The sequence below is a fragment of the Anomalospiza imberbis genome, chromosome 23, assembly GCF_031753505.1.
Source record: "Anomalospiza imberbis isolate Cuckoo-Finch-1a 21T00152 chromosome 23, ASM3175350v1, whole genome shotgun sequence".
NCBI classification, from domain to species: domain Eukaryota; kingdom Metazoa; phylum Chordata; class Aves; order Passeriformes; family Viduidae; genus Anomalospiza; species Anomalospiza imberbis.
Genome location: NC_089703.1, coordinates 7,618,161 through 7,639,064, shown reverse-complemented (window position 1 = coordinate 7,639,064; position 20,904 = coordinate 7,618,161). Strand labels below are relative to the sequence as shown.

The window sequence follows — 20,904 nt, the reverse complement described above, 5'->3', positions numbered from 1 at the left end:
GAATTACAAAAGAGGAAAATACTGAAATTAGTATTATGAAGCATTTTTAAAAGATACTGTCCGTTTCAAATGTTTTGACTTTGTATTTTGTTTTCCTTTCAGTTAACAAGCATAAGCCATGGATTGAAACAACCTATCATGGCATAGTTACAGAAAATGACAACACAGTGCTCTTGGACCCCCCTCTAATAGCCCTGGACAAAGATGCGCCTCTGCGTTTTGCAGGTAAAGAATTCATCTGCATTTCTGTTTGAAGATGTGGAAATGCTTGGTTAGTGTGTTTTCCCTAACAGTAGCATAACATTTCAAGGCTTTTAGATCCTAGGAAATGTGTGTGCATGGACCAGTGTTTTATTTCAGGTTTGCAGCTGTATCCAAGTGTCCAAACCAGAAAGTACTTTGCTTCTTTCAATTTCCTGTGTACATGGTAATTTTTCTGGTGGTTTATTTTTGTTTTCATAGTGTCTGTCCTTTTTCTTAATCCTCTAGATTCCACATTTCACAGCATTCAGCGTGGGAGTTCTGAAACAATGATTTTCTTACCATTCTGAAGAGAGTTTTGGTTTCCTTAGCATTTTTATGTGTCTTAATAAAGTGAAAATACTAATTAGTAGAATTAAGATTGCATGTCTATGATAAGTTTCCTTAACAGTCTAGGGTATTTTAAAACCTGAACAACTTCCTCTGGCTGAAGAAAAGGCTTTTTCTCCTCTAGCAAAGAATATAGAGAATGATACACAAGATTTGCCAAGGGTGGGCTAATTGTCAGGACTGACAATTTTCTTATAAACTTCTGCAGTAGATTTTTTTCTGAAAACTTTTGTGTAGGAATACTGCATTCATTAATTGGATGCAGTATTATGGAAAGCTATTTTTTTGTATTTGACAGTGTTAGAAAGATGTGTTTGATAAATACCACTAGGCATCTGCAGGTATTTAAATTGCTTGTAGTGGATAACACAAGCTTAAATTGGATATTTGGAGAAGCTTATTTGGTTAAGCAAAATTTGAGAGTTAAGAATCCTAGTGAAGTACCTAAAGGATGTGACATGAGCCATTTTTGGGAGCCTGGCTTTATGGAGGAAGAGATAGGAGAGTAATTAAATTAAGAGCCATTTGAAAGGTTCAGCAGCTGACTGCATTGAGTGCTGCAATTTTATGGCAGTTTGGTCACAATTTTCTTGAGGTACTGCTTAAAGTAATGGTTTTGTTGCATTATCATAAGGCTGTAATTATCTCCAATGAAGTTGAAGATAATGGTAAATTTGCTATTCAGAAGTTGAGAGATAATGCTAAACCTCTGAAATTCAAACTTCCTCATGTATTGGGTACATATGGCAGAGGCTCTGCTGTTATCTTAACTGGAAATAAAACTGCTGTCTGTGGACAAGAAACTTTCATTGCCAAATGAAGACGCTTGTGTTAGGATACACAAAATCTGATAATTAAGAAGAGGAATGGGAAGCCTGAATTGTGTTCTCAGGGATGAGGAGAACATGAATCACCTCTTGCAGTTCTTAAGTGCTTTAAATGTAGGTGCTGGTAGTTCAGCAGCATTGAACAGATTTTGAAAACGGCAGTTTCATACCTCTTGGATAGGAAGGTTTTCAAGAAAGTACTGTCAGAGTATCGTCAAATATTTTGCTGTGTTTGCAGAGGAAAATCCAAGGTCAAAGCATTTCTTAAATGAGACTTTTCCCATTGAGTTTATCTAAATTGTATTTAGATCTGCTTTCGTTAAATGAACACTTTTATCTACTGGAAATCATATAAACAGAATATATTTGTATAAGCAATATATTTTGGCTTTCAAAAAAGGACATTTCTTAAACAGCAGGAGCAGACCAGTGGATATAAAGAAATTAAGTTTTGAGTATGGCACATGAACGTTGTAAAGAATTCTCGGTACGATACTGTTGGGTTTGAATTGCATAAATGTTGAAGGACTGTGCCGTGGGGCTCTGTGGAAGTGTTTGTGGGCCATTAAATGGAGCAGTCCTGCAGCCTGTCCTTGAGGAGCCCGGGGTGGGCGAGTGCTGCCTGTTCCCAGCTCTGCTGGAGCTGTGCTCACGTCCTGGCACAGACCCTGCTGGTGCCCAGCACGTCGGGGGGGTTCCGAGTGAGGAGCCCACGGGGCCAGTGATGTGCTTTCACAGCAAAACAAAGCACCGCTCAGCATTAAATGGCTGCTTCAGCCCTTACTGCTGTACTCCTACTTGTAAATCAAATTTATTCATGCTTCAAAAGGCTGGATATTTTAATTAATTGTGCCCTCTAGCTGAGCTGTGAAACTTCTGAACTGTCTGCAAATTTAAAATACTTTAAGTAGAGCTTTTTTGCTTTATTTCCATTTTGAGCGTGTCGAAACATCTCAAAACGAGCTCATTTAGATGCTTTGTAGTACATGAACTGTGGGGCCAGTAAAAATAACATTTATTGCTTTGCTCCCTCCGTGCTTGTGGGTAGGATCCTAAAATTCAGGTGTGCAAAAATAAGTGGGGTTATGTAGATGTTTATTTCTTGGGTTATTTGTATGGTTTTAAATCTGAAATGACACACTTTTGGAAACAGGGTGGATATAGTCATGCCAGCTTGCCTTGTCAAACTGCTTGGCACATAGGGACAGGATGGAACCAGTCTTCTGCACCATCACTGTTACAGATGTGCTTGAGAAGACAGTGACCATTCTTGTTCCTCAGTGACTCTTTTCTACATTACAAATTGAATTGTGTTGGAATTTGATCCTAAGTGGTTTTGCTGAAAAAAAATAAAATAAAAATAAAGGACAGTTAAATTTTTTTATTGTATGTTTATTGTTTGTGCCTAAAACCAGTCAGATGGCTGAAGCTCTCAAGCAGGGATTCCCCTTTACTGTGCATAAAGGAACTGAATTTCTCTTTACATTTGAAACAGACACACTGTACCTGGATGCCTTCATGCAGCTGAATGTGCAGTGGAGGGTCTCGGAGCCAGATGTTTCAAGTGTTTCCCTTGATTTTTTGATGTGCCTGTAACAGGGCTTCAGTCCCTCTTCCCCCACTCCTAGAGAAAACCACTTCTCAGCCACAGTCCTTTATTTCCCTCTTGCTATTCTGGGATGCAAGTAGTATTTTGTGGGGGTTAGGAATTTTTAATTTAAAGCATGAATATGTGGAGAGCTTTGAAAAGGATCTTGCAGAATCTCTATAGATTCTTTTAGAAAATCCCCAGAATCCATCAAGCCCTTGGTGTCCCTCTCCCTGGAGGCAGCTTCCCATGTTGGGGTGGGACAGTGCTGGTGCCACCAGCCCCAGTTTGCTTAGGAAGGGAGCTCTGCTGCCGTGGGCAAGGCAGGGCTTGGCTGGGGGGGCAATTTCTAGAAAAGAACTGTCCTGTAGAGGAGATGACACTGTAAGCAAACAGATTTTGCTCTTGTCCCATCTGTGGCTCACTTGCATAGCTGTGCAAACCTAAGAGGAAATTTTGTTTCAATAGAGTTTCATCCATTTTTGTGTCAAATTTTATGCTATACTGCTAGGAAAACATATAGCTCCCCCTCCACATTCCTAAAATTAAAACTTGTGTTCATCAGGATTACAGTTTAATGTGTATCGTTTTTAGTCACAAATTATGGCAATACTTTATACAGAATAATGTAAGTAAATTCAGATAAATTCTACTTTATGGGCAGTTATTCATCAGCGTGCAGTTCTGAAAATTTTTCATTTAGCAGTTGGTATTATTAAAAAAAGAAAAGGAGAAAACAAAGCCTTGATCATATGAAATATTTCAAAATTCTCAAAATGAAAACCTGGAGTTAAAAGATTAAATCATATTGACCATAACTAAAGCTGTAAAATTGTAACAGTTACAGCAAATCACCACTGGAATTTTAAAATACAGTTTTCCCAAAGCTTGTCTGTGTAATGTGTGCATCTTTGCCTTTTCCTTATTTGCTCCCATTCAACCTTTCCTGTTACTGACATGGGTTTGTCTTTTTTCCCTTTAGAGAGTTTTGAGGTGACAGTCACCAAAGAAGGTGATAAAGGGTTCTTTCTATCCCTTTTATGAATATTAACCTACTAACTTTGGTTATGAAATGGGGAATCAGCACTGAAACAGAAGATCCTGTCATGCTCTTTTGTCCCATTTATTCTCCCAGTTTTTTTCTATTTTAAAATATATTGATAAAAAGTGTTATGTAACCAAACCCTTGGTTAGAAATATCTGTAAATCAGACATCCATTTGAACCATTTGGGTCACTGTACGTTGTGTGGACACTGAAGAAGTTGTCTGGGGAAAATTAGCATTTTCTGGTATTTTCACTTGTAGATCACTTCTTTGGGACAGCTGAAGTTTTCCACATGCTTTATGAAGTGATGTTGAAGTGCTGAAGCCTTCCAGCACCTTCCTTGCAGCACACACCCTTCAGGACTGTCTTCAGTGGCTTAAAATATTAATCACCCCCGTTTTTTTGAATACTTCTAGACATGGTTTCATTAGGAGTATGTTGTTGGTACTAAGAAACCGCTGCAACTATAATAGCAAAATAGTGGGGTTTGTTGGTGTAAGAAAATCCCCATTAAAATAGAACAAGTTGCAGAGGTGAAAACACAGTGTAGGTGGTCAAACAGTTTATTGAGTGGCTTTTGTTGTGTGCTGAGCTCACCCAGCTGTGCCAGCCGGAGTCGTGATGTGTTTAAAAATGACGTGCTGGGGACTTGTCTTCCAAGTTTGTAGGGCGAAGAGTTTGACTAGAAGGAAAGCCTTCTAAAACATTTCCCGAGAGCCTCCTTGACTAACATTTGGCCTGTGTTAGTAGATAGCTGTTGAAATGGATGCCTGAGAAGTTGGTATTTCTACCTTTCTCATTCAGTAGTTTATTTTGATTCCCTGATTTTAGCCAGGTACATTGCACAGGAAGACTTTGTCCTTTGATCTGTTGACAGAATTTCTGTAATTATGGTGCTGAACCTGTACTCGAAGCCTTTTCATCCCTTGACTTGTAACTGTGCATTTTAACCTCTTGCTCTGGTCAAAGTAAACCAGCTGCCCAGCTATTGCCAGTAGCTTGGCATAGAAGATATGACCTGTGGCCTTGGCTGTATGCTCACATGAGATCTACTCTTGCCCTAGAGCTGTCTCAAGTACTCCTGTGAAATGCCTGTCTACATTTCTCTTTTTCTCTTTTGTACTCCTGCATGAATGGATGCAAAGTAAACAAGTTGCTTGGAAGGCAGACGTTTGCTTCTTTTTACTAAAGTTCCCAGAATTCACCCATTTTAAAGCACAGTGCTCTTGCTTTGTCCACAGACCCTCACAAACCCCTGGCTGCAAAATATTTGGTCATTTATTTTAGAAGTGTATCATCATGTTGACCAGTTCTAACCTGTCTTTAACTCTGTAGGTGAGATTTGTGGATTTAAAATCCACGGGCAAAACGTTCCCTTTGAAGCAGTGGTAGTGGATAAATCCACTGGTGAGGGAATAATACGCTCTAAGGAAAAGCTTGACTGTGAGCTGCAGAAGGACTACACGTTCACCATCCAGGCCTACGACTGTGGGAAGGGACCAGATGGAGCAAACGCAAAAAAATCCCACAAGTAAGTCAGTCTGGGGTGGGCCGAGGGGAAGTTTGGCTCCGAGGGGTCTCCTGCTTGTGGTGATTTGTGGTCTGGGTATTGAGAGTAAATGTGAACCAAATTTTCATACTGGAAGGCTTTTCATGGAACCACAGAAAGGGTCAGCTCGGAAGGGACCACACTGGGGCGTCTGGTCCAACCTCCCTGCTCCAGCAGGGCAATCATAGTGATAAAAAGAGCAGCAAAATGGACATGGACTGCTTGGACGTCCCTGCATTTGTATTTTAGGTGCTACTGCTTTATCCTTTGATGTCTCTGGATTTACATTAGGAAACCAGGTGGGGATAGAAGCAGGGAAACTGCTGATACACTTAAAATGTCTTGAGTTGGTAGAGTTTGCACTGGGGTACCAGGCCTCGACATTGTTTTGGAATTCAGTTTCTAAATCAAAAAACCTGGTTCAAGAAGTCAGTCTATTAAGCTTAACAAAACGCCAAAACATTCATGTTTCTATTGTTTCCAGACAGCCCCACCAGAGAACCCAAGATCAATAGCATGGGGCTCATCTCTGCCTACATTAAAGAATGGGAACAAAGCAGTCTTTAGCTTATCTGTGTCTAAGGAAAAACCACAATATAAAATAGTCTCTAGAAAACCCACTTGAGAATAACTGTTTGACACTCTGGTGTAAACATCTGCAGAGCATGTGGGAGATGAGCAGTTGTGTGAAGCAATGAGAGGGGCATAAATAAGATGAGTAGCAGAGGTCATCTTGGTGACAAACAAAACCTTGCTATTCTATAACTATACAGGGGTTTGAGTTTTATTTGTAAATAACCAGTGGTAGTAAACAAAACACATTGAATTATATAAAACAAAACTGAATAATATAACAGTACACTAGAGAAAGAGCCACTGCTTTCCTAGTTAGGGTAGTTCAGATTGTTGGGTTTGTTAGTCAGTGGTTGCTTGTTTCTGAGAGCTGGAATGCTGAAGGATGGCTTCATGTGAAAAAGAAGAGGATGATTTGGCAGAACCTGTAATACTCTAAAAGCATTTCTTTGAACGGGAGAAAAGTGACAGTTATTCAGAACGAGGTGCAAATATTCCTATTAATCAAACCCCAAACCTTCACATTCACGGAAGTAAGTGGACTGGAAGAAAAAAAGGCAAATGTAAAATGCAGATTTTTTCCTTGTTTAAAGTACCCAGGAAACAGGCCTTCAACACAGGTTTTCCTTTCTTATTCCTTGGTTGGACCCATCTGTGTAATTCTTGCAACAGATATTCTCTGGTAGTATAAATGCCATTTACCTTCATTTTGTGGTGTATTATATGGTATGGGGAGGCTGGGTTGAGGTTGGTAGGAGAGAGGCCATGTGGAGCCCATTGCTCTGGAGCAGTGCAGTTCCAAGCTGTCAGGTTGATAGACTGACATGGCTCTGGTGGCAGGGAGGGAGCTGCTGTATCCAGTGCTGGCTGGAGCAGGGTTTGCAGCCCCTGGGAGCTCTCCGTGTGTCGTTGCAGGGCCACAGTCCACATCCAGGTGAACGACGTGAACGAGTACGCCCCGGTGTTCAAGGAGAAGTCCTACAAGGCCACGGCCATCGAGGGCAAGAGGTACGACAACATCCTCAAGGTGGAGGCCGTGGATGCAGATTGCTCCCCCCAGTTCAGCCAGATCTGCAGCTACGAGATTGTGACCCCGGATGTGCCCTTTGCCATCGACAAAGACGGTGAGACACGGAGCCGGGCGCGGGCTGACTTCACTGGCCTCCCAAAGAGCAGGAGTCACCCTGCCAGCAGGGCCTGGGCCTGGAGCCTGGCCTTGCAAAGTCAAACAGTGCAGAGTAATTCACTTGCAGATGAGTTTATTCAAGTCTGATGAAGTACATCAATGGTACCTGGATGCGTTTTATGCAGTAATGACCCTGAAGAATTGTCTTGATGTCTGACAATTGCCTTTTTTCTGTGTCAGGTTATATAAAAAACACAGAAAAGTTAAGCTATGGTAAAGAACACCAGTATAAACTGACAGTAACAGCCTATGACTGTGGGAAGAAGAGAGCTGCTGAGGATGTGTTGGTTAAAATTAGCATTAAGCCTACGTGCAAGCCTGGCTGGCAAGGTTAGTTTGCTGTCTTTCCTCTCTGCTTTTAGCATTTGCTGGTACCCTCAGTTAAACAGGAGAGATCTTTAATATTGTTTCTTTGGATAAATATTCAGGTTGGAGCAAAAGAATAGAATACGAGCCTGGCACTGGTTCTTTGGCTCTGTTCCCTGGGATGCATTTGGAGACATGTGATGAGCCAATAACCTCAGTGGAAGCAACGGTGGAACTAGAAACCAGCCATATTGGTAAAGGCTGTGATCGAGACACCTACTCTGAGAAATCCATCCACAGGCTCTGTGGTAAGAAGGCTTTTGTTAAAATAAAAGTGGTCTCTCTTGCTTACTAGTTTTACTTTGAATTTTGTGTTAGACCAGAAATCAATAAGAAAATCTGGTCTTCGATTGCACATAGTTTCCTTCAACTCATTTCCTCCCTGGCATAAAAAGGCATGAAATTGCATGGAGGTGGCTTCCACAGTAATTCTCAAATGTGGTAAAGAATCTCTTTCTTCTGCCTCTCTGCTGTCTTACGTAGACTAATAATGTCCCTTGCATGAGATTCATATTCAAGAGCTGGAAGAATTTGTGTGGAAGGGTATAGCCATTAAAGCCTCTGTTTTTCTGAGCATGATGGACGTAATGGCTGCAATCTGAGAAATACATGAGGAAAAAGTAGAGAAAACCAAGAAAGAGTGGATTGGAAAAAAAACAGTTAACTTGGATCAGTTAAATTTGTACTGTGCTTGCCCCAGGAATAAAGGCCCTCGGCATCCACTTACGCTGCAGTTAAAGGTCTTACAAAAAGTCAGTGGAGTCCTTTGTAGCCAGATGGAAGAGCTGAGATTACAGGATAAATTATCACTCATTATTTATGTCTTCAAGTGCAGTTGAAAGTAATTGAAAGTCTGAGTAGCATGTAACCCCAGAGAGGCAGGCAATTCCTGATTGAGGTCAGTGTGACGTTCAAGGTCCCTGCTGCTGGCTGTGCTGTGGGCAGGCAGTGAGCTGGGAGGGGGTGCTTGTGCACTCTCTTCAGCTGGATCACTTCTGGTCTCACACTGACTACAGTGTCTAGAGAAGGGCATCGTGCCTGTGGGACAGAGGGGCAAGTGGCATTAATGAAAGGGTTCCTGAGATAGAGGCAAAATATCATTCTATAGCTGTGGAAGTTGAAACTGTTTTGCTTATTATGAGATTGTCTACCCAGAAGTGAAATTTGTGGAAGTTAACATGGCCTTAGACGCCTGTAATTAGTGCCACACTATTTAAAAGGAGAATTGGGTGATGGTAGTGCATAATCCTGACAGTTGGTGCTGAGAAATTAGTGCTGAGATAAACAGTTGAATTTGAAACTGGTGGTGGTCTTTTAAATTTCTGTTTTCATTTGAGCATTTGTGTTGTAGGCGCTGCTTCTGGCACAGCTGAGCTGCTCCCCCCTCCAAGCAGCGCTGCTAACTGGACTGTGGGGCTGCCCACGGACAACGGCCACGACAGCGACCAGGTCTTCGAGTTTAATGGCACACAGGCTGTGAAGATTCCAGATGGTGTTGTCACAGTCAATCTGAAAGAGCCCTTCATGATTTCAGTGTGGATGAGGCACGGGCCCGGAACCAAAGAGAAAGAGACAATTCTGTGCAATTCAGACAAGACAGGTTTGTCAATACTTCAATTATAAACAGTCTTTTTGGTTGGTCGGTTTTTTGTGTGCTCTGGCAGCGCACGTGACAGTGTTTTCTCTACCTTAAGGTTTTCTTGGAATGTATACGAAGTTGAGTTTAAAAATCACTGTTGTGCTTATGTTTAGGCTCAGCCTTAGATTATGTAGCTTCAGATTGGGCAGACTTGTTTTTCTAATTCTATTTCAGTTTACATTATGCACTTCTTTTGCTGTGGTAGATTACTTATTCTGGCACTGCAGCCTCGAGTTTGCATCTCCAAAGATAGCCTTGTTCTTGATGCTGCCTAAAAACATTAAGACACACATATCAGGTCTAGTGACAGCATTTGCTGCTGTATCTTTGTTTTCCTTAGGAGGATATAATTTCTCTTTCTCCAGAGATGAAGCTTTTTTTTGATTCTGTGCATAATTTCACTCTCTGCTTATGACACAGAAACAATAATTTGGAAAATGCCACTAATAAGGAAATGTGATAACCCTGATTCCATAATTGCCATTTGTATCAAAAGAAGCTCTTCTGTTTGCAAATAGAGCTCTTTTTCTCCTGCTGACAGGTTTTATCTCTGGCTGCTCAGTGCTGTGCCTTGGTTTAGGTTGGGTTTGGATAGAGACTTCTCTGTCTGTTCTGCAGCCTCATGGGTTCTTCAAGAGCGTTTGCCCTCACTACTGCTGCAGATGCTTTACATTCCTCTTACCACGCCTGATTTACTCCTGCATTGATTACTGCCTATCAGTGACTTTGATATTGAAGTGTGAGATTGCAGAGCAGGTGGATTTTGTTGGTAAGGCTTGCAGGCACTAACGCTGCTGATTGAACTGCCGCGCAGATATGAACCGGCACCACTACACCCTCTACGTGCACAACTGCCGCCTGGTCTTCCTGTTCCGCCAGGATCCCTCCGAGGGAAAGGCCTACAAACCCGCCGAGTTCCACTGGAAGCTCAATCAGGTGAGCCTGCAAGGCTGTGTGGTGGAGTGCCGGAGGGAAAGCCACCGACCACGAACGTCCCTGGCAGTGTACTCAGTAATAAATACTTCCTGCCACTCCACGCTCCTGGCTCCTGTTCTGCAGAGCCCAGCAGTGCTTGTTCTACTTGTGAACAAGTGGCAGGTTCAGCTTCAGCTTTTCATCTTGAATATAAAGTAGAAAATACAGCGTCAGTCTTACAGCTGTGACATCAGCTGTCTTCACTAAAGGCACTCTAAGGTGGAGTGCATGAGAAAACAGAACGTATTTATTCCAGGTTGATTATAGCATTCAAGTACTTCTGAGCAGGTGACATTTTCTCAGCCCCCCGGATCTGTGATAAATAGTTGTGGTTTTTTAACAGTTTCTCTCAGCAAATACCTGTCCTTTGTCAAGTAAGGTTGTCTTATAACAGTATTTCAGGATGTGCATGCATGTAGATGTGTATTTTTAGATTGAAATATGCTGTTATTTAACATAAAAATTAAAGGAAAGGAAGTATATGCAGCTTCCTGTATTGGCAACAGAATAAAGGAACTTTTTATTAATGTTTGGCAGTCAGTTTGCTTTTCAGATGTGTGCCATGTGTGTGAAAGATCAACTGTGTCTGTACAGGCTTGTGTTGTAGGTCGTCGGTACATCTGCATGTATGTTTATGTAAAACATGGCACCAGATCAGTTACTGAACTGTAGTGGGGGAAAAAACCCCAGAATTTTTAAAACTCTCTATTCAGGTGTGTGACAAAGAGTGGCACCACTACGTCGTCAACGTTGAATTTCCCGCGGTGTCTCTTTACGTGGACGGGGTTTCCTATGATCCTTTCCCAGTCACTGAGGATTACCCGCTCCACCCTTCCAAGATAGAAACGCAGCTGGTGGTGGGAGCATGTTGGCAAGGTAACTATTGACAATTGTTAATACTTCTAATTAACTTCTTTTAATGAAATCTTTGTGGTTATCTAGAAGTACCCAGCAGATCTCTTTTAGTGCATGAAATGTAATTTGTTTTGCCTCTTGCAGATGGGTTTTGCTCCAAGGTGGTATCACATATTTCCTCTGAGTAATTTTTTCCATGAGTGTTTGTTTGTTTTCTCGTTGGCCACAGGTGTGTGAAATACAGGGCTGCTCACCAGCCTGTATTCCATCAACATGATTTTTGTGGTGGCCATGGGGAATACTGTTAGCTTATTTTTAATAGCAGTTGTAACAATACCTCATATACTTCAGGTTACCAAGCAGAACACTTCATTTCAAGTAGGTTGAAAAGCATCTTGTAGGAAAAGGGTTCTCATCAATGGAAGCCTGTCCGGCAGACAGCTCTGCAGAGCAACACAGTGGTGCTGTCTCTTGGGTATTTTACCATTTCTGCTTAAAAAATAGACATCTGCTTTGTTGTCTGCACTATTTAGGCTGCTCTAAGTTATATGTACAGCTCCTCTCCACAGAGAAAAAGATTTTATCCTTCTGAAGAAGTTCTTTTAACATTTCTTTTTAAAAAATTAAAAGCCGATTTTCATTTTTGGTGCTTCCATTTGATAAATTGACTGCTCAATGCATGTGATTCAGTTATTGATAAAGGAATCTGTGTTGATAATGGCTTCTTCTGATCAGCTTACAGTACCCTTTGGTGATTTACTGTATTAGTCTGGATCTCACATTAATTTCCCCTCCAATGGAGCCAGTTGTTAGACTTGTGTCATCTTACTAGCGGTGGTTTGTGTGAGGTTTCCTCTCTTGGTTCTGCAGCTCTTGCTGGTGTCACTGCTGCTTGTGTGGGGCTCTTTGGGCTGTGGTGCCATGACTGTTCCTGTAACAGCACAGTGACGTGTCTTCCCCTGCACTGCAGCTCTTTGTGTTTCCACGAACTCATAATCCTTGAGGAGCTGGGTCCAAAATAAGCAAAATTTGGGGGATGTGCTGCTTTGTGTTTTCTGGGGTTTGAGAGTTTGCCAAATTGTAACTACTTGGTCCTTTCCCTATTGTCCTATTCTTTGTCTTGCTTTTCTACAGAATATACAGGAAGTGAAAATGACAATGAAACTGTGCCTGAGACCTCTGCAGGTTGCTGGAGTTTTTTTCCCTACTGTTTTATTTCATTTTTAAGCCAAGACATTGCTTCATCTCGCACACAGCATGAAATGCAGGCATTGCATTCGGGCCATTGACCTTCACATAATCCTCTCCTAGGCTTGTGTCTTCATTGTGCTTCTATTTGCAGAGCATCATCAGCTGACTTCTGCTTGTGTTTGGGGTTTTTTTTGTTTGTTTTGGGTATTTTTTGGTTGCATCCAAACGTACTTCCATGTACAAATCTGCAACGGTTGTGATTGCAGTGAAGTGGTGAAAAAAGTTGCTGTTGTAAAATATCAGCTATAATCTCTTTCATCCAGATTTGTTAAAGCATAAACACACGTCATCTTATATAAATGTATGTATTTATGCATGTAGGTATGTGTCTTTATTATAGAATTTATTCAGTACATTGGGCAGGACCTCTGGAACTCAGGTACCTTTGCTCCTCTCTCAGAACAAGACTGATCTCGTATTTGGATCAGACCGCTCATAAACACAGACCTGTAATTCACAAGGGATACTCACTAGGTCAGATATTTATATAAATTTCTAATTGTGAATGGGCAAAAACGCTTTGGCTACCAGGTATTTCAGATTTGCTACAGAGTTATTTCATCATAACAAATTTTAGTGATAGTTCAGTGGGTTTTGTGTCTTGAGTTGAGACACTTAAAATTAGTGTATATTTTCAAAGTCAATTCAAGATATGTACCCTTCCTGTAAAGTTTAAGAATTGCTGGAGTAGTCTGGATGTAACTGGCAAGAGGTTTCTAGGTGTGCATCACATTTTAATTTGGCAAGGAAGGAGCAGCATCCAGGGGCTCCAGAAGCTGAAGCTATATGAAAATTGTATAGTTTGTAACAGGACATTTCACCACTGAATATTTGAGTTGTACCAAGGAACTTTTATCACTTAGAACTTCTAAAACAAGCTTAGACATCTTTCTAAAAGCAGGTTGCTTAGTAAGTAATGGACTTGAAAACAGACATTTCCAGGTGGTGTTTTGTGGCCCCAGGATTTAGCAAGATGGACTAGCTGATCATTGTGACATCATCTTCAAAACCACTGAGGAATAAAGGGCTTGTTAGGTTGCCCTTATCAGACTTAACTCAGCTGAGGTACCTGGGTTTAAACTGCTCACTTGAATCTGCAGAGAGAAGATGGCACCTTTAGAGGGGGCAGGTAGCTCTTGGACACCTCTCTCAGAATGAGCTGAATGACTTTACAAAGCTCCGTTCTACCCTTGGAGCGTAGGGAGAACCTGCAGTGCTGGTTTAGGTGGAGGTCCCTCACACCTGGAGGGATGCTGTCCTGTGTCCTGAGTAGAAGGAGGGGTTACCTCAGCAGGAAGATTGAGGTTTCATGGCTCATCCCATTGTGTTTGATTTCTGAGCACCACCTCGCTGTATGGGGCTTCTTTTGAGCCGTTTGTCCTGGAACAGGCAGTTCAAGGTGGCCACAGCTGTCTGAGGGCCACGTGCATGGTGAACTGTTTAATTCTTTCTTTATGCCTGACCATAACCACAAGGTTAACACCCAGAATGGATGAAAACTAACCCGCATGTGTGTTATACTGTGTGTATCAGCTGGCATACTTGTTGTTTTACAAAAGAAAAAGCAAAAAGAATCATAACAAGTAACGATTTTTCCTCCCTCGTGTTTTGAAGGTGGGGAACTGCGCATGGCTCAGTTTTTCCGAGGCAATCTGGCAGGGCTGATGATCCGCTCTGGTAAACTGGAGAACAAGAAGGTGATTGATTGCCTCTACACCTGCAAAGAGGGGCTGGATTTGCAGATGGCTGATGGTGTTGGCAAAGGTGTGAAGGTAAATTTGCATATAAACAAAAGGGAACATATTCCTTCCCTGATCAGGGTTACAAGTTTTACTGAGAGAGTTAACAGGGTGCCCCAGATATAACAAGCTCATCTCTTGTGGAATTCTGCATTAATACTACATAAAACTAGGAAACTTCTCTTGTATAAACCTGGTCTTAGGAATGAAAGTTACTCTGCTGTCTTTTAAGTCTTGAAGAGAAGACTTACGTAATTGTAAGCCTCTGTGTTACCAGCTGTGCAGATTGTCTAATAAGAGGTCTTTAACAAGCAGCTTCGTAAAATGAGATTATGTGGCTTTTTCAGTAGCAAGGTTGTGTGAACAGAGCTAAATTTCTCCTTTATGTTAGCTGTCTCTCTTCTGTATTACTACAACCAGAACTATGATATGTGCTTAGATTTTTTTCCTAAAGAATGAAACACAAATGCATTCCACTGGGGTAAGGCAGTGAGTAGGGAACTCAGCCCCTGTGCCACAAGGCCAGGAAATAATGACCCTGTTGCTTTGAATATGGAAGCAATTCTCCTGCATTTACCGGTGCTGAACTCCAGTTTGAATTGCCAGATCATGTCACTCAGCTGGGTGTTCTCTTATGGTTTTCTTCCTTTTTTTCAGATCCACGTGAGCCCGAGCCAGTCAACGCTGACCATAGAAGGGGATGACATTGACAGAGTTGACAAGGCCATGCAGCACATCTCCTACCTGAACTCCCGCCAGTTCCCGACACCTGGCATTCGGAGGCTGAAGATCACCAGCACTGTCAAGTATGTCCTGGTGCTGAGCTGGGGCATCCCTGTGCAGGGCTGGTGGAGCCTGGTGTTCATGGATCTCACTTGGGAGAAACAAAGGAGTCCTGGGCTATGTCACCATCCCACATTTCAGTACAGCAAATGTTTGCCACACCAGCGCTCTGCTTTCTGCCAGAGAATGGAGCAGGGAGTGTGTAAGATGGGGAGGAAAGTACTGCCAGAGTGCTGGGAGTGTCTCCAGTGTCACAGCTTCATTTAAGGGGTTACCTGTGGCTCCAAGTCAAAATGTAGAAATGAGGCCAAATGGTAACTGTAAGTAAAAATTAATTGTAAGATTGCTCCCTTGGTGGCTATTCCTTACTTTCCAGGGCAGCTGATGAATTTATCTAAGACTCTTGGGTCTGAGACAGCTTTTCAAAAATTTATAAAGCAATTACTGTCTGTAATTGTGCTTCCCTCTGAAATAACCATCTTGACTGCAAAAGTGCTTCTGTCTCCCAGGTGTTTCAATGAAGAGGCCTGTGTCTCCATTCCCTCTGTGGAGGGCTATGTCATGGTCTTGCAGCCAGAGGAGCCAAAAATCAGCCTGAGTGGCATCAACCACTTTGCCCGCTCTGCCTCCGAGTTCGAGAGCTCCGAGGGCGTTTCCCTCTTCCCGGAGCTTCGCATCATCAGCACCATCACCCGGGAGGTGGAGCCCGAGGGAGATGGGGATGAAGATCCTACAGGTAACAGCCACTGTTGCCCACCCTCACCTGACTCAGTGCTCCCGGGGGAGCATCTTCCTCTTGCAGAGAGGTGGGGGCTTTTAATACAGAATCCAGTAAGGGAGAGAATGGTGTAGATCCTCTGGTCTGGGCTAACAAAAACTTACCTGGAAATGATAATAAGCCCAGGCCATTTTTCTCATGTAAATATCCCTTGATTGTAGTTTGTATTTTATTTTTTAAATCATTATTTTGTGGATACTTGTTCTCTTCAGGCCTAGATTTTAATATTTGTTGTGGTGTTTCTGCTTAAATCTTTGGCTTTTTCTCTGAATTATGTAATTTTTCTCTGATTTTTAGTCCAAGAGTCTTTGGTATCTGAAGAGATCATGCACAACCTGGATATGTGTGAGGTGACAGTGCTGGGAGAGGAACTAAATCAGGAACAGGAGAGCCTGGAGATTGACATGACACGATTGCAGCAGAAAGGCATTGAGATGAGCAGTTCCAACCTGGGCATGATAATCACAGGTAGGGGTTGCTGCTGCTGCTCTTGGGAGGGTTTGAAGGGACTGACAAAAGGAGCAGTTCTAGAGAGGTGCTTTGCAGCACCTTACTCCAAGTACTTCATTTTTCTTTGAATTTCAAGCTTGGACTACCTTTAGAATTCCAAGCACAGCAATTCTGTGGAAAGCTGTGATTCTAGAAAGTACAACATTCTAGAACCTTCCTTCTGTTCCAAATAGCAGATCACCTCTGGACTGTGGAACTGCAGTGTGACTTTGCTCAGAAAAGGCTTGTTCCTTCCAGGGCTGCTCCAGTGCCTAGGAGCATGCATCATTCTTTTCTGTTATGTTGAAGTATTCCATAGAAAAGCTCCCAGAATCCTTTCAAAGACTCTCTGGGTTTAGGATTTTATCACAAAACCACCCCGCAGGATTTCAGTGGAGCCACACGTGCATGTCAGTGGTGTTACCATTTCTGTATCCTTGGAGATCTCTTGGCCAAGAAACCTTAGGTGGAGCAGCGGGGCCGTATTGGTCTGGGGTGGGAAGTGGTGCCGGTGCTTCGCAGGGCAGCTGCTCTAGCTGTGTCTGTCCCCACAGGGGTGGACACCATGGCTAACTACGAGGAGGTTCTGCACCTGATCCGCTACAGGAACTGGCGCACGGCGTCCCTGTTCGACAGGAAGTTCAAACTGCTCTGCTCCGAGCTCAACGGGCGCTACGTCAGCAACGAGTTCCAGGTGGAGGTGGGTCAGTGCCCCGAGGGGCCTGGGAGCCTGGAGGGCTCAGCACCATGGCAGTGCTTGCCTCAGCTGACAGATAATTGGCCAATTATTGATTTAGGTTGTGTGCTGTAAAATAAGTATTAGGAAATGTGAGCATTTCAGGCAGTATTTTATATATAAATGTGATTTTAGTCCTGTATTTCAGCTTATTAAAAATGTAAATAAATAAAATCATAATTTTATTTATAAATAAAATTGTTTGTAGAAGAAATAGTGTGGCTAATGGAGGTGTGAAGGTGAAAAGGTTGCATTGAAAACACAGATTATTAATTTAGCAAATGGAGTGAGAGTGGTGCTACCACAGAGCTGAGTGGCCTGTGTGTGTCACTTCTGGGATGCCACAGACGGGCGTGCTGGGCCCTTTGCTGTTTCACTTGTGATGTGTAAATTTCTGATACTAAGGGATTATGTTAAAGCACAGAGAGGCTAAAATTGCATTTCCTCTGCAGCAGGGTACAGGTTAATTATTATTTAGTATGTTTACATCAAATAGATGGAAGTACAGCAGAAAATGGCATGAGAAGCACTAACATTTTTATTTTTCTCTTTATTTTTATCTCTTCAGAATGAAACCATTGGGTTTCTGGAGTTTAACACTTTCTGTTTATCTCTAGGTGAATGTTATCCACACAGCCAGCCCAGTGGAACATGCCAATCACATTGCTGCACAGCCACAGTTCATTCACCCAGTGCATCATTCCTTTGTTGATCTCTCTGGTCACAACTTGGCAAACCCTCATCCCTTTTCAGGTCAGGATTCTCAGCCATTGAAGTTGAGCTGGTTTTTTGTCTTTCAGATTGATGGAATTCTGTTTAAGGAAATGAAGCCTAGTTCTTACTTTTTAAGTGGCTTTGTGTAACATAGATGAAATACAATGATATACATGAAATACCTGTGTAAAGCCGTTTCCTCTGGCAGGTGATGGGAAGGGGAGTAGCTGTTAGCACAGTGTGAGAGTTACCCCTGTTGTGTTTTCTGGCTGCAGTTGTCCCCAGCACAGCCACCGTGGTGATCGTGGTGTGTGTCAGCTTCCTGGTGTTCATGATCATCCTGGGCGTGTTCCGGATCCGCGCCGCGCACCAGAGAACCATGCGGGACCAGGACACGGGCAAGGAGAACGAGATGGACTGGGACGACTCTGCTCTGACCATCACTGTGAACCCCATGGAGGTAACCCTGGGCAGCTGCTGGCCTCCTCCAGCTGGGACTGGCCATGGGCACAGGAGGAGAGCGGAACCAGCCCTGAGCACAGGGCAGAGCCATTACCTGGGAATTTAGAACGAATGTGCCAAATGCCAAGAGCAGCTGGTTGGGATCTTGCAGGGGTTAGAGTTTCATGATGGAGAATGGCATTGTACAGGCCAATGTCCAGCACTAGTGTTCATCACGTGCACAGTGCCTGAAACACAGCCTGCTTTTGTCTAAACTTGCAGGAATTTATTGTCATAACATCTGTGATTATGATGTTTCCTTCTCCTGCGGCTGACATCTGAATTTTTAGGAAATTGGGAACAGGAAAGATGTGTGACCTTCATGCTCTATGTCCCACTGTAAGATCCTTTCCAGTAGAATTTGCAGTACTGGATCACCCTTCAGAGCCACTTTGTGTAGAGTGCCAGGACTGACAGCAGTGTCTCAGAACTCTTTTACAATGTGCTACTTCCTTTGTCTTTTCTGGTTTCTGCCTAATTCCTGCTGAACTTCTAAATCCAGCAAGGAATCTGCAATAGCTCTTCCTCAATATAATACCTTGAATAAAGAACAAAAAGAATTTTGGCCAGTATGGTAATGACAGCTAATTTTTGTCTGAACAGACTTATGAGGATCAACACAGCAGTGAAGAGGAGGAGGAGGAGGAGGAAGAAGAAAGTGAAGACGGAGAAGAAGATGACATCACTAGTGCAGAGTCTGAAAGCAGTGAGGAGGAAGAGGGAGAGCAGGAGGAGGACCAACAGAATGTTAACAGACAGCAGCAGCTGGAATGGGATGACTCTACCCTCAGTTATTGATTCTAGCTGCTCCCTTTGTCTTTATGTTCCCGCTCTAGAAGACTCCACTGTAACACACTCCATTGGTACCAAGGATTCATGGTGTTTAAAACAGAAAAATTCATTCTGGCCAGTAGATTGACCCCCCACACGAGCCGTGTTTGTGTTCTGTCAGCTAGTTCCTGATGTTTAGGGTTGTAGTTAGCACCTCTTCCTTCAGCCATGCCTCAGTGACTGGATTTTTTTTACACTCTGTGAGGAACCACCTTGCACTTTTTTCTTCATGTCATCTCAGCTAAGTGACTCTACAGCTCTGTAGCCATTGCACATGAATTTCTGAACTGTCTTTTTTTGCTCAGTGAAACAAACTTGGCTTTGTTCCTTTTTCTCTTTCTAAAAGATGCAAAGATTGCTTGTTGACAAAGGGTAAAGCTGCTCATTTCAGCCTGTTGATTTCTTTTAATTTTTTTCCCCGGATTAGTGCATGTGTAAAGTGGCAGAATGAGGTTAATATGTAGAAGATTAACAAGACTTTTTAATATTTTGTAAATATATTGGAATTATGTAATTACGTCATTTGTGGTAGTGAAAACAGGGATTGGGGTTTAAAACATGCTAAAGTGAAAAATCATGCAGCATGAACTATTCCAAGTCTCATCCTACTGCAGCAGGAGCACGGGCACAGTTCTTAGTGTAGATGTTCAGTAACTCTGTCTTGGCCTTGACTGCAATGTGTGCTCATGCCCCTCTCTCCTTGAACTCCTTCCTTTTCTTTCATCTCCTTGTTTTTGCAGAGGGAACAGACAAGCTTGTGGGAAGTTGTAAAGGCTTTAGGAGCCTCTGCAGAGGTTCAGCTCCCCTGTGCACTACAGTTTGTTTTTAGTTTTATTTTTATCTCCAATTAAGGCTTGCCATAAAGGCTTCTAAGTTATTGGGGAGGTAACACTACCTGTATGGTGGGCAGATCTGTGTGCTGTGGCTGTGGGGTGTGGCCACAGCTCCCGCTGGTTTTGGGGAGAGGGCCTGGAGTCCAGTGTGGGCTGTGCCCCCTGCACACAGGTTTGGGTGCAGGGGCAACTGAGACCTGGGCACCTGAGCACCTGGGCTACCAGTCCACATGGACAGGGATTTGGGGGTTTTTTGTTGTTCATTTTTGCTGATTTGGAAGTGGGAGGGTTTGGGGTGTGGCTGATACCACTGAACACTCCTGCTCCTCCCCTGCAGCCCCTTGTACAGTAATTCAGATTGTCGGTGTTTTAAGCCTTTGTTTACACTTAGTAATTGTGTTTTCCTGCTGGTGAAAAACTGTAGCATAAATCATCCAACCAGAAAACCTTGGGAATCATATTAATTCATGTGATTTGGGTTGTTTCTGATCCCAGTTCCGATTTGGGATTGCAGAGGGCAGTAGCTGGAAGGTACAAACATGGGGGGGCTGTTTTTTCTGTCAGGCAGGGTTGTTTAACTTTATTTGGTCTGATGCAGAGTCGTGAATAATGAATTTCTGCTTGATCTCTGTGGCGGTGGAGTAAAGAGTAACTTGTTCTGCCTGTAACAGGAGCCTGGGACTGCATTCCCTCCTGAGCACGGTAAGCCAAGCGCCAGCGTTCGCTCCTGGCTGTGGGTGCAGAGCCCAGCGCGCCACAGCCAGGCCAGGGCAGGGCCAGGAGCACTGGGGAAGGGCCAGAGAGGGGCACAAAGGCTCCTGAGCACCAGAGGGATAAAGGATCGGGGTTGACCGCGTGTTTGTACAGCTGGATTTCCAGAGCAGCCCCGCTCTCACCTACCAGGATCGGTGGGGGTTTGCTCTGGGGGAACCTGGCTGAGGAGTGCCTTTACAATAGAGATGGACCTGGCAGCAGGGAAAGAACCCACACCAGAGCTTACTGGTTTTGGTTTGGTTTTTTTTTTTTTTAATGTAAAATTTTAGATTTCTAAAAT

The 20,904-nt window shown here is 43.0% G+C and overlaps 1 protein-coding gene across 7 annotated transcripts in view; it reads left to right on the top strand.

Annotated features, from left to right (window-relative positions):
• The window catches only part of CLSTN1 (calsyntenin 1), a 28,459-nt gene extending 8,925 nt beyond the window's left edge, over nt 1-19,534 (top strand). For 2 of the 7 annotated variants that reach the window (XM_068171484.1, XM_068171481.1), the window contains exons 2-19: nt 103-225; nt 3,989-4,018; nt 5,388-5,583; nt 7,090-7,298; nt 7,541-7,690; nt 7,789-7,974; nt 9,078-9,326; nt 10,180-10,301; nt 11,054-11,216; nt 12,330-12,380; nt 14,061-14,218; nt 14,843-14,991; nt 15,478-15,704; nt 16,044-16,214; nt 16,790-16,935; nt 17,589-17,724; nt 17,961-18,145; nt 18,790-19,534. In XM_068171484.1, coding sequence (XP_068027585.1) covers nt 103-225; nt 3,989-4,018; nt 5,388-5,583; nt 7,090-7,298; nt 7,541-7,690; nt 7,789-7,974; nt 9,078-9,326; nt 10,180-10,301; nt 11,054-11,216; nt 12,330-12,380; nt 14,061-14,218; nt 14,843-14,991; nt 15,478-15,704; nt 16,044-16,214; nt 16,790-16,935; nt 17,589-17,724; nt 17,961-18,145; nt 18,790-18,984 — 2,846 coding nt within the window. In that variant the 3' untranslated portion in view covers nt 18,985-19,534. The remainder of the gene's footprint in view (nt 1-102; nt 226-3,988; nt 4,019-5,387; nt 5,584-7,089; nt 7,299-7,540; nt 7,691-7,788; nt 7,975-9,077; nt 9,327-10,179; nt 10,302-11,053; nt 11,217-12,329; nt 12,381-14,060; nt 14,219-14,842; nt 14,992-15,477; nt 15,705-16,043; nt 16,215-16,789; nt 16,936-17,588; nt 17,725-17,960; nt 18,146-18,789) is intronic. The other 5 variants (XM_068171488.1, XM_068171485.1, XM_068171486.1 and 2 more) reach the window with 3 other exon arrangements.
• The last annotated feature ends 1,370 nt before the right edge of the window (nt 19,535-20,904 follow it).